General features: G+C 37.6%; 1 protein-coding gene across 4 annotated transcripts in view; it reads right to left on the bottom strand.

Annotated features, from left to right (window-relative positions):
- HNRNPD (heterogeneous nuclear ribonucleoprotein D) overlaps positions 1-12,583 on the bottom strand; it is a 17,254-nt gene extending 4,671 nt beyond the window's left edge. Inside the window, exons 1-3 of one of the 4 annotated variants that reach the window (XM_079153323.1) lie at positions 12,025-12,582; positions 10,128-10,184; positions 690-858 (exon numbers count right to left, since the gene is read on the bottom strand). In XM_079153323.1, coding sequence (XP_079009449.1) covers positions 690-858; positions 10,128-10,184; positions 12,025-12,266 — 468 coding nt within the window. In that variant the 5' untranslated portion in view covers positions 12,267-12,582. Of the gene's footprint in view, positions 1-689; positions 859-10,127; positions 10,185-12,024 lie in introns of all 4 variants that reach the window. The other 3 variants (XM_079153325.1, XM_079153324.1, XM_079153326.1) reach the window with 3 other exon arrangements.
- Between the last annotated feature and the right edge of the window lie 438 nt (positions 12,584-13,021).

The following is a 13,021-nucleotide window of genomic DNA, read 5'->3' as shown; positions in this document are numbered from 1 at the left end:
CTTAAAAATAAGTTAAATACAAAGCCAGGCATATGCTGACTGCCTCAAGATTAAACTGTCAAGTCATATGACACCAACCAACATATACTAGTGTCTAAATCTAAAGGTAACTGAGAACTGGGGGAAGGGGAGCACCACACAAATTTAACCAATTACTAGTTAACCATCCCCTGTAACTGCCAGCAACATGAACAAACATGACTGCTACTTGCCCTTGGCCCAGGATGAAAATTAATGATTTGATTAAAAATTGCTTACCTAACAAAATTTCAAAACATGCCTCTCTACAAACTGGTCACCGTGTATCCTAAGCATTTAAAGTGTCTATTTATTTTTTCCCCCAGTGCCAGGGATCAAACCCAGGCCTTGCACATTCTAGGCATGAGTTATAACCCTAGCCAAGTCTCAACATTTTTAAGTAGACTTGTTTCTTTCTCTTTTGGTGATGATGGAGATTGAACCCAGGGCCTTGTACATGGTAGCCACTGAACTACACCCAGTCCAAGCCTCACACGCTTCTAAATGTTAATTTTAATTTAGTAAAGCCTGGCATTCAGAATATTAATAATTTCTCAATCTGCCTCTTCCTTCTTATACTTATGAAAGTAAAAGTACACATGATGGGCAAATGTATCAAACTAAGCATATTTTACTATATTATTAGCTGATCAGAACACATAACACACTACCTTATCTACACTCTCCGATTCTTTAAATAGCACAAAGCCAAAACCCCTTGATCGCCCTGTGATAGGATCTAACTTCAGAGTGCAGTCTACAACTTCACCAAATTTGGAAAAGTAGTCCTTCAGATCTTTCTTTGTAGTGTCCCAGCTAAGGCCTCCTATAAACATTTTCCTGTAAAGACAAAAAGCAATATTAAAATGCTAAAAAGAAAATGAAATGCCTTAAAAGTATAATCCACATTATTAACACATCTTTTCCAAACTGCCACCAAATTTACTGGGCAGTGTATTAAAATATCATTCTTCCTACACAGCCACACATAAAAAGTATATTCTATTCTAGAAAGCTCTGTTTACCACTGCTGCTGAGAAATTACAAAATAGTGAGCAAGCAGCAAATTAGAAAGTCTTTTTCTTTCAAAAAAATTTAGTATGTAACTAAAGTAAAAGTACTAGGTTTTACTAAAATACCATTAACAGCAAAACAATCAGCTTCAAATTTCTCTTCCAAATCTTCATTCAACTTGTCAAAATGCTATATAGTAGGCTCCAAAGATCAGAGCCTCCTATCTGTGTTTAAGCTTCTTTCCTACTCTTAATAACTTTCCCATGAGCAGAGCTCTTAGCACATAAAATAGAGAACTCTAAATCTCACAAGTTATAACCAACTTTTTTGATGTGCTTAGTCCTTAAAGACAAGAGCAAGCATGTAATCATCCAAGTAATTTAATGAACAGAATTATCCAATGAAGCACAACTCACTAGTTAGATGATTTACTTACAGTGGAACTTCAGCTAACCAGCAATAACACATTTAAACCTTTAAAAATGCTAAGTGATAGGTAAGTGACAGGTGGTAAGTGGAAAACCACCAAAAAATAACAAAGATACATGGTAAGAAAAAAAATTTTTTAGGTTTGTCTTAATATTTCAACAAAACAGCAAAAATCTCAGATATGGCAACAGCTCTGTGATACTTTTTGCATCTGCTTCCTTTGCAAAAGCAAGAAAGAACTCCAAAACTTAAACCTTCTATTAAAGCCAAGACTAAAAAATTTTAAGGGTAAACTGTCAGAATTTGTTATGTAGGGGCTAAAAAATTTCCCTATGAGAAGAAAAGTTAAGTTTACTGAAAGTTTCACATCTTTCTAACTGGGGGTGTGTGTGTGTCATGAGGCGCAATGAGGAGAATATGGTACTAACTTCGGACTCTGTAAAGAAACTAAAGCAAGTCTTTCATACAGAACATCTCCAACTTGGGACCTGTAAGATATGCCACTGAGGCCCATTATAGCATCAAGTCAAGTCCCTAGAATTAAGGTCTTTCTTCTTCACTCTATTTTTTTTTTTTTTTTTTGGTGGTACTGGGGATCGAACTCAGTGCCTTCTGCTTTCGAGGCAAGCACTCTATCAGTTGAGCTATCTCCCCAGTCCTCTTCTTCACTCTTAAGATGCCTAATTAACCGAGGTGTTACTGATCTCACTGTTTTACTATACTTGTTTACTAATAACAAAACTAACTTTCAGTGCAAAAGAAGTTTTATTTTAGAGACACTGTGCTTCTCATTTCAGGCTAAGTTTTCAAAGTACACATGTATTCTAGAGTTGGGCCATTTATGTTTAATTTTCAGAACTTCCTCAAAATTTCCATGCTTGAATTAACATTTAAAACTCTTGGTAATTTAATAATAAATGAACATAACCCAAACACCTATAATGTATTTCAAAAGTTTACTTATTGTTAGCTACATGAAAAAACTGAGATATTTTCTTAATATACATTTCTTTCAAATAATGCAACTTCTAATATACAAAGCTTACTTACATAATTTGCTACAAACACCTTATTTTTAACCCAAAGATCCAGAGTACTTCCTTCATATATAAAAGCCATTACCAACGTTTACTCTTTCAAGGTTGAGGACTCTAGCTTTTTAACAAATGACAGAGAACTAAGAACTAACTATACAGTAATGACCTCTTGGTCAGAAATGCACAGCAAGTTAGTAACAAATACAAACTCTGGAGGTTAATTATTAAATCATCATGAAATTTACCGAAATAAATGAACAAAATTTAATATTATTTCAGTTTAAATGGAAAAGTTGAAGAGCCTTATTTTAAAAGGTAAATTTTAAAGGCAAGAAAATTCTATTCGTTCTATTCTTCAAAGACAGAACTAATTTTGATTTAAGCAAAGTAATGTTTATATCACAGTGTCTTTAATTTATTACTATCAACAAACAAAATGACAAAGAAATTTTAACACCTATATTGAGGAACATTCTATTATTATTCTCAAGCCCCAGCTGTTAAGAGGCAAAAAGTTAATTTTCTTAATCATTAGATAAGCATACTATACTAATTCATCAAGTGGCCCAGTAAAGTGCTCTAAAGAAACTTCCCGCCAATAGTCATATGGAACTTGTTCAAGTTTAATTTACTTTAGAGCTAAAAGGGTTCAATAAAGATGCTATCCTTCCTAAACTATAAAATACTATTTATCCAGAATATCAAATACTTTGACCAACTACAACTTTCACACATTACTATTTCTAGTTCTTAAAAAAAAAAAGTGAAATACAATGTAAAACTCCAGCAGATAAAGAGAAGGTAGGCCTAGTATTCTACCTTCCTTCAAGCACTGCCTGCCTTCCCTCATCTCTCCAATTGCTTTTTTTTAACATTCTACTACTTGGAATAAAATGTTTTACTGCAAAACATCACACCTCTTCTGCCTTCTTAAATATAGCAATCAAGGTTTTAACACCCTATGGGTCAGTAATATATTATGCTATTGTAGAATGCCCATAAGATTCTCTGAAATTTGGCAGCTATTTGTGGCTACATCAAGAGCATTTCATTTCTCAGCTTTTAAAACAACTTTTACTTTTCATTTCTGCCATATTAATCACCAGCTGCTGTTCTAAGTGTCTTCTTTCCATTTTGTACTTCAGTAGCTGGCTCTTAAAACTTTTCAAAATTTTGTATAAAGTAAATGTAAATAGTTTCTGAGCAACAACCTACAAGGTTCTTCTTTGAGATAATTATTATTAGTACCTAGGCAGCCAAAAAGCATTCTTTTTCTTCTTCTCTAAGAAATGCTGCTGAACAACTGTTAAGATGATACCAAGTCCATTCCATATTTACTAAATGGAACATATTAAATCTATTCCAACTTTATTCAGTAAGCACAGCAAGCTATTAACTGTATATCACAGAAAAGATCTGTTTATTTTAATTTTGGATAAAAAGGGCACTTATTTAGTCTCTCTAGAAAAATGACATGCATTTTTTTTTCAAACTAAGCCCCGGTATAAAATTAATACCAATTTAAATTATCTACTTTTATATGAATATTTTGCTTAAAGCACAATACCTACTGTCTGTCCAGATTACCTCTGCTGCCTTGAATACAAAGACTGATTTTCAAGTTGCTGTCACTCCTGCAGAGGTGCAAACACTTTCCAATGAAGTAGATAGAACTTCGAAAATTCCTAAGTATCCAAGTTAAAACTACCAAGACTTGTTCAAGGAGCAACAAAACTGGTTCCTAATGCTGCAATGTAAGTTTAAAATTTGATCCTTAGTTGTAAGTGAATCAATAATCCCAATTAAATATAGGACTTCATCTACTGTATTTCATTGATAAAATTTTATTTCTTAATCCTAACTGTGAGCTAAATATTTCAAAATCATAAAGGCAATACAGTATGCAATTTAAAACACCTACCCAATAACAGAATTCTTTTTACTTTCACAGCAACTGATTTTACACCAAATTATAAAATTCAATAGAAAGTATAAAAGTTATATGACTCAGTGTAGATTACTATCCAAATGCTATGCAGTATCACTCAGGAAATAAGCTGCTTTCTGGGACTTTCTATCACCCTTTATTCAAGTGTACAGGCAGTAAAAGCCTAACTGCCCATGTTTAAACCCTAGCTCCACCACTCGTTAAGAGTATAACCCTATGGAAAAAAAATCCCAAGAGTTTTTACTCATCTGTAAACGTAAAGAGCCTAACTCAAGATTAAATTGGGTTAATACAGAACACAGCTACAAATTCTGTAGAGAAAACTAAAGTTATTATATTGGAATAAAGCACAATCTAAACATAATTTAATAAGAATTTAACTTTTTCATTTACTCAAGGGTTTCATTTTTAACTGCAGAGGCTTTATAAACTTTCCAATATTAAAAGGAAAAGGGACAAAATAAGTTTTATATAAATGGATCCTAACATTTTCAATGCTTTTAAAATACCCCAGAAAAACAAATATTCCACGTTAAAGAAAAAAAAAAAAAAAAGACTAGAAATTAGGTCATAATTTAAGAGCTCTTAAATGTAGTGCCTATGAATCATTTTGGTGACCTGGCAGTCCTCTACATATATGCTGGCACTTTAAAGCCAACAATATTTTGAAGACACCTTCCCTAACAAGTCTTTACTGCAATTTACTGTCAAACTTTTATTCCTGTGTTTATACTTACAATTTTGAAACAGGAACAACAAAAAAAGCATTCTGTAACTTTCAAAACACTTCCTAGCTCATGATTTTACATATGGTTTCATAACAAGTTCTGACAGTTTAACAAATGCAAGAGAATGTCAACCTGACACATTTCAGGTATATACCATAAGTGGCCAATCACTGTCACCTAGTAAATGTTACTCAAGCATGTCATTAATTCATATTTTAACCATTTCCTGTTATTTTATCATTATAATTCTTTTAAAATCCTAAAATGATAAATTATAATGAAATCTCACCAGCCCCAAAGACATGATGAGCATTTTCCTCAGAAATACAGGTTAAGTCATTAGTTACCTATAATGAGGTTATTTCACAACTAGATTATACCATACAGCACAAAAGTGGTTTTAAAATTTGTATAAAAATTAACCTTGTTGACATTTGACAAATCAAAAATATAGCCAGACTCTTAAATTCCTCTCTACTTAAATATTCACATCAAAACTGGGCAATAAACAAAAGTCTAACCTCCCTCAAAAAACAACTATAGTCAATAAATCTATATTGTAGTATTATTTCTCCACTATTAAATAATTTCCCCCCAGTTTTCTGGGCATGTTGACATTTTAAAGTGTGAAAATTCTTTATTCCAGACTAACATGTACAATGATCAAACATTTTCAAAGTAAGATTACATCTTTTATATTAAATCTAATTTCCTAAAATAAACTTTGCTTAACCCATCATTTCCCTTTTTTCTTCATTACAAGGAAACAATGACTTGTGTTTTAACTTTTTAAACTCTGAAATCAGTTTTATAATGTAAACTCCCATTTACCTAAGAGGTTAAGGTTCTGGCCAATTGAGATCATTACATAGTCACAATTCTATGAACTTTTCCATTGGAAGTGAATGCTGAAATCAGAAAATGATTTTTAAATCATTCCTGATGAATTTTTAGAATCTGTCAATCCTTTAAAATCACATTAGTTTTCAACAAAAGAAAAATCTGGGGGGGGGATTCATTCCATGTTGTCTGCTGACTGCTTTTTGAGTATATTTGCTAACAGTTTCATTCATCTTCTAAGACCAAAGGGTGGGAAGGGGTGGATTTCCCTAGCTGTTTGGTGAAGTCTAGATAAGCAGGAGTTTACAATATATGAACTAATACTTTCAGCTATCACCTTGATTATGAGCCAAACACTGCCAGTAAATAGGAGTCTTCCCTCCCTACTCCCAAATGTTCTTAAATAACTAGCACCAACATACAACATAATACTCCGGAAACTAAAATATGCTTACCTTTACTCCACAGGAGTAAATCACTGGCAGTATCAATTATTAGGGCACCGGATAAATACACACAAGCTATGAAAGTATCCTATGTAGTCAATCTTCCTGTGGTGAGCATTGTTTCCAACATATAGATTAGCGAACCAAGTAACAAATGATATTACCTGAGACCACACTGTTGAAAATGAAGTAAGAGAAACAAATCCCATGCTTCCAGCATCCAGTTCAATGCCCTATCTACTATAAGGTTGAATGAAGCAGAGCTAAAGTCAAATCAAAATTGAACTAACAGAGTTATGAGTTATCTATTTTTGTGAATTTGCATACACTTAAAGTGCACAGCTATAAATGGAATGGGGCAGTTATTCTATTCCTTTTTAAATATCCCCATCATGGTTTATATCATTACTTAAGCCAAAACTATCATCCTTCATGATGGCCACAATGACACTAAAATAATTCTTACATTAGAGAAGTCCTGCTATATGACAGAGAAGGGGGTCACATGACTAGAAAAATAAACAAACCCAGGTTTGAGGTAAATGTTTCTCTCAAAAAGTAGTACTGAAAAACTTCAACAACATTCCCTAATTCCAAGCTTAAAAGATTAAATAATTTATATTATCTTTCCTAACAGATGAGAATTTGAATGCAAAGAATTTAATACTCCCAGGCTGGGTGGGCATGCAACTCAAGGTCTGTAGAGCACACTTGCCTACCATGCACAGGTTCAATCCCCAGCACCACCACCAAAAAAAAAAAGAAAAAAGAAAACAATTAAAAACCACTCCCTTAAATCCTTACAGTTCACCATGTCAGGATTTTGAGACAACATTTTCTGCAATTTTAACCCTAGGAAAGCTGTTAGAGGTTCCAAAGACCTATCTACTCAGGAGCTCAACGGTTTCTGGCAAACCCAATAAAAGATCAGTGTATCTGACTTGGGCCTACTATAAAAGTAATTATTTTTACAAAACAATGTTTAGACTGTCCAAGAAGCACTAAGGTATAGTTATAATCACAAGTATTTTAAACAAAACGTGGAGTCCTTTCTTTTAAAAAGTAAACAAGGAAGAAACCTATAGCAATATTCCCCAAAATATTGAGTTTATATACTGTTAAAGGAGCTAGTCTACCACTATCCTGTTAATAAACACTGCTATATTTTGATAACTGAATGGAACTATTCTGCTTCCTACCCTATTCAATATGGGGGTGCAGGGGTGGTGCGGGGAAATCAACCCACCCACTTTGTAAACCTGAGTGAAAACTAGTTTTCCACTGTTCTTTAAAATTTAAAAACACTAATCCAGGTAGCTTCCTAAGTGGCATGTGGATTTCACCAGACACTAGGTAATTTAAAAGTATCTGCAACAGTAGATAAGAGTATCTACTATAGCACTGCAGATAACAGAACAAGTCCACATACAAAGGAAAATGAGAAATTCCAATGCAATTGTTTTTAAGTAAAAACTAGTGATGTTAATACTACAAAGATTAAAGCAAGGAAGCCAGGACTGGTTGCATACCCCTATAATCCCAGAGACTCTGGAGGCTAAGGCAGAAAAATTCCAAGTTCCAGGCCAGTCTGGGTAACTGAAGAGACTCTGTCTCAGAACAGAAAATTAAAAAGGGCTGGGGATATACCTCAGTGGTAGGGGATATACTTCAGTGGTAAAGCACCCCTAAGTTCAATCTCCGTACAGGAAGCCCAAGGCAAAAATTCTGGATGTCATTTTACTATGGGAATGAACATTTATTTATTCTCTAGCCCCATAATAGATAATGGAAGCATTCACTAGAACTAAGATGCCTTCCTAAAAATAACTTCATTCTCATATACAAAGGAAGAAAAAACGTAAAAGTATGTCCACAACAAATTGATCTCAAAAATATTTTAAAATGAAATTGCAATCACTTCATTTAAAAAATTTTAAATAGGAATACACAGAATTGTATTAAGATCAATTATTATGATTTTCTATCTACTAAACAATTTTATCCTCACCACTGAGACTATAAAATGAAATTACTGCCCAAAATCCCTCAATGTGGGAGACAGAAACACTTTGGCAAGTGTGTAGATATAAAAGGAAAAAAAATTGGTTAAAGGTCTTTAGGTTTTTTACTCAGAGTTAACACTTGCAACAAAACTGGGCTAGGTGACCAGGCAATTATTATGTCAAATATTAAATTTGAAAAACAAAAAATACCAGGTATGGTGGTGTGTGCCTATAGTCCCAGCTTCTGAAGAGGCTGAAGTCAGAGCACCACTTGAGCCTACAGGTTTAAGTCCAGCCAGGCCATCATTAAGATTCCCTCTCAAAAAAAGAGAACTACTAGTAAGTGCAAACTTCCTTCACTTAAAATGAATCTCAATGATATCTTTCAGTGGATGACAATCGGTCACAATTTAAAGTACAAATAGTTGTCAATTTTCCATAAAAGAGGCTGCCCCAAAAAGCTGTAGAATCAGGTATCTCTAGATAGCAAGGGAAGGATAATTCTGATAAGAATCGTAATACCCACCTTCACATCTAATTGTTTATGGTCATTTCAAATTACTGGAAACAATTACGTAAGATTCAAAATGCATTATGAAGTCAAATGTTACATTTGTGCCCTCTAGTCACCAAAATAAAGGGATTACTGTTCATCTTAAAACATTTTTGTTCAGTATGTCAAACTCTGACTCCAGTCTTTAACTTTTTGATTTTTCCTTTGCCTGTTTTCAGTCTACTTTATCACCAATCTAAAACTAGACAAATTTCAGTAAATGAGAATAATTAAGTCAATTTTGTATAAAATTTACATGTTACCAAATGGGCTCTTCAAATATACTTTGTACAGATACAAGGCAACTACCTACAAATTACTGCCTCTCTACTCTCCAGTGGTAGAAGACACAAACACCTGAAAAGTCCAATATGATCCTGAAGGCAAAAAGACTGACAAAGGGGGTGGGGGGGGTGATTGAAGAGTAAAGAGAACAATACTCAACCTACCAGCCTTTAAAGAGAATTCATGCAATTATGAATACATGTCAACAATGTAATTAACATTCCAACCAAATCACACTGAAAATATAAAACCTGGTATGAGCTGTAGTGGAAAGCCACATTAGCCCATCTCTGAATGGCACATATCCAATTCTTATTAAAAGTACACTTACAAATATTGTTAGTGGAAAAAAAAAAGACAAATATTTTTGTATAATGCTCACAGTATTCTTAAAGAATGTTTACTTTTGACATCCCCAGAATACTCCAGTATAACATGCAAGACATTTTAAACAGAATTTCAAGTAGTCTTCACATTTAGCATTAATCTAAGAATTTCAGAATTATTTTTCATCTTAACAAAAACGTGAAATTACTATAACACTTTTTTGCCCAAATATAAAAACAATACTAATTATATTTAGCTTAAACTGGCCAAAATGTAATCACATGCATTACCACAGACCAAATGTCATGTAATGGCATCAGTTTTGCCCAAAGATGATACAGGATACCTAAAAAGGTCTTACATCCCAGGCATAAGATATCCTATTGAATCAATGTCTAAAATTTCCTGGGGATCAATGGGCAACTAACCAATACAAAGCCTCTTCAAGTTATGACTATTGAAACCTTTATAATACAGAAATAAAATTTAAAAGTTTTACCATTCTTCCCGCTGTGCCGTCGCTGCTTCAGTGTGTCGTGGGGAGGAGTTTGAATGGCTAGGGAATTAACAACCGGTACAGCAACCAATCAAAATTCTAGTTTTAGTTTTTGACATTGTTAGGGTTAAAAACTTTTAACTCATTTACACTTCAGTTCAACAGCAGCTAACTACAAAGGCAGCTGCTCTGTGATTTGAAAACTCAGGACTAACAAAAAAAAAAGCCTGCCCCAAACTTAAGTTATAATTTATCATTTTGGTGTCTCTGTCCGAAGAACAGAATTCAGAAAGCAAAAACCAAAATGTTAAAGGCTTAAGTTTCCAAATATTTAACATATTCTTTTCTCAAATTACACTATGTATAATTCAAGATTAGTTCTGTTTAATAAAAGTTCACTTCCCCTCCCACCTCCACTCCCCCAAAAAGTCAGTAAATATAGCCTGACAAGAGTCTGCCTAGGCTGAATTATTAAAAACTTTATTCCAAAGTATTTCCCCAACACCCCCTCCGAACTCTATGCTATGGCCTAGTAAAGGAAATCACGTTTTCTAATACTGGGTTAGTGACATTTTATTGCTTTTACCCTCCACCGAAAGTTTTCTCCTTGTTATAATGAGAAATTTTTTTCATACACACACCCCATTACAAAAAAGAAATGGGGCATTAACCCAAGATCAAAAGTTGGTAAGGGGAACAAGAGAAAATCAACTTTAAGAAAAGGGATTTAGTTCCTCCTGCTAACTATTAATGCTGCATTGTAATACATTCAAAGCAGCCTTAGGTAGTATATGTTATTCCAATGAAAAGAAGCAAGTTTGTACTCAAAACTTGCGAAAAAACGAAAAAAAAAAAAAGTTTATCCCACAGCACGATAGTCTGTTCATTTTATGAAAAAGAACGGGTGGGCATTCTTTAATTGTGGGTGAGAAGGTGGAAATGAAAGCGAAATAAGGCTCCTGGACACCGAAAAGAGGGCAGAGATCTAAAAAATTTAAGGTGCACAGAAAAAGTTAACAGTACAATCTGTACGAATAGTTGGGAAACCCAATAGCTGAGGGCGCGAAAAGGGTGCGCGGTTAGAATAACTCAGTGGGATGGGGGGAAGGGCAGCCAGCAGGCCAGAGGTAGGAACAGCTCCAGTCAAGTGCAGGCCCCGCCGACTAGGGAAGGAACTTAGGCACAGCCTGCGGAGCAAAACCAACGTACTGGAAGGGATTCGGAGCATTTCAGCAGGCCCAATTTGTCCCACGGGTGGAAATGGAAGGCCTATACAGGCGTACTGTTTTGTGATTGCGTAAAGTGAAAAAAAACGAACAAGTCCTAAGGCGAAACTTACTTAAAATGCTGAAAAACATTCGGCCTGAAGCCGACGCGGGAGAAACAGGAATGGACAATTTACACGTTCCCCAAATCAAGTGCTTACAAACAATCTTGTCTCGTTAACGTTGGGGAAACACCAAATATGTCTCAGTAATCCTGGCAGAAAAGCCCTTTTTCGTGTGTTCGCAGTTTTTTGTCCAAGATGTTAGAAAACAGGGAAAAGAGAGGACAGTGGAACAGAAAAAAAGGTGTCCTCGACAGGCGGGAAAAAATCCTGGCGGCTAAGTCGGTGGGAGGAGACCCGTGGCGAGGGAGGAAAGGAGGGCGGGCCGGGGAGCAGCATGGTGACGGCTAAAGGTGGAAACGTGTGTGATGGGGGAGGGGGCAATAAGCAGTCAGGGGAAGGAGGAAATGAAGGCTCCGGGAAGCCCAATACAGAAAAGAGGAGACCGGTGCAAGGAAGCTGCAAGGGGGCCTGGAGGGCAGGCGGAGAGCGGGAGCGAGGCCTAATGGCGGGGGATAGGGAGGGGGAGGGGGCCTAGTTGGGCCTCACTATCCTGGGCTGCCCCTTACTCACCCTTCATCCTCCTCGTTCTTACTGGCATCGATCTTCGTCCCCTCCGATTCGGCGCTGCCTCCTTCGGTGCCTCCAGCTGCGGTTCCGCCCCCGGTCCCAGCTCCGCTTCCCGCCGCCGCCGCCGCCGCCGTCCCCTGCGCCGCCGCCACCATGGCTCCCTCCTGCTCGCCCGCTGAGCCGCCTACCGCCGCCGTTGCCGCCGCCGCCGCCGCCCCGTCCCCGCCGAACTGCTCCTCCGACATAGTGCTACTGCCTCCGCCGCCGCCGAGACTACACCCGCCGCTGCCGCGAACCGAAACTAGCAGCAAAGTAATCCCCGCCGCTGCCGCGCGCCCGCTCTACCTCGCGAAGCACACAAGACACAGAAGGCGTGCGCGTGGCTGCAAAGGCTCCTGCGCCTCTCCCTGGCCTGCCCCCCTCGACTCCCACTCTCGTGCGGCGCGCACTCCCACTATCTCTGGCTGCACTAAAAAAGAATAAGAAGCAGCGGCGGCCACTCTTGCCTCCTCCTCGCTTTAATGGCGCCGCCGCGGACCACCTAAAATGGCCGACGGAAGAACGGCGCGTCCCGGTCACGTGACGCCAGAGCGCGCCCTTTGCGCCTCCCCCGCCCCCTCTACCGCTAGTTTCCCCCCCACCCCTTTCTCCTCGGTCCCGCCCTCTCGCTCCCTTTTTTTGCCTTCCTCGCACGCGCGGAGCCACACAGCGTGGGGCCTTTAAAAGGATCCGGAAGTGGCGTGCTGTAACTCCGCCGTGGGGGGAGCATCGAGAACAAGGAGCGTTGGTTAGAAGGCGCAGCTAGAGAGGCTGCTTCCTTCTCCTCCCCCGCCCTTCCGAGGATTCCTGGAGTCCACTCACCTCTCCCTACCGAGCGGGCCCGAACCGTGGTGTCGGGAAGGGGTGTGGTTGCGCCTCGCAGAAGGCAACGGTCCTGCGCGTCTGCAGCGTTGGGGTGCGGGAAGAGAGAAGTACTCCCGTCGACTTCCTATGTCCTGGA

Source organism: Sciurus vulgaris (assembly GCF_902686455.1).
Source record: "Sciurus vulgaris genome assembly, chromosome: 9".
Taxonomy (NCBI): Eukaryota; Metazoa; Chordata; class Mammalia; order Rodentia; family Sciuridae; genus Sciurus; species Sciurus vulgaris.
This window is presented reverse-complemented; position numbering and strand designations above follow the sequence as displayed.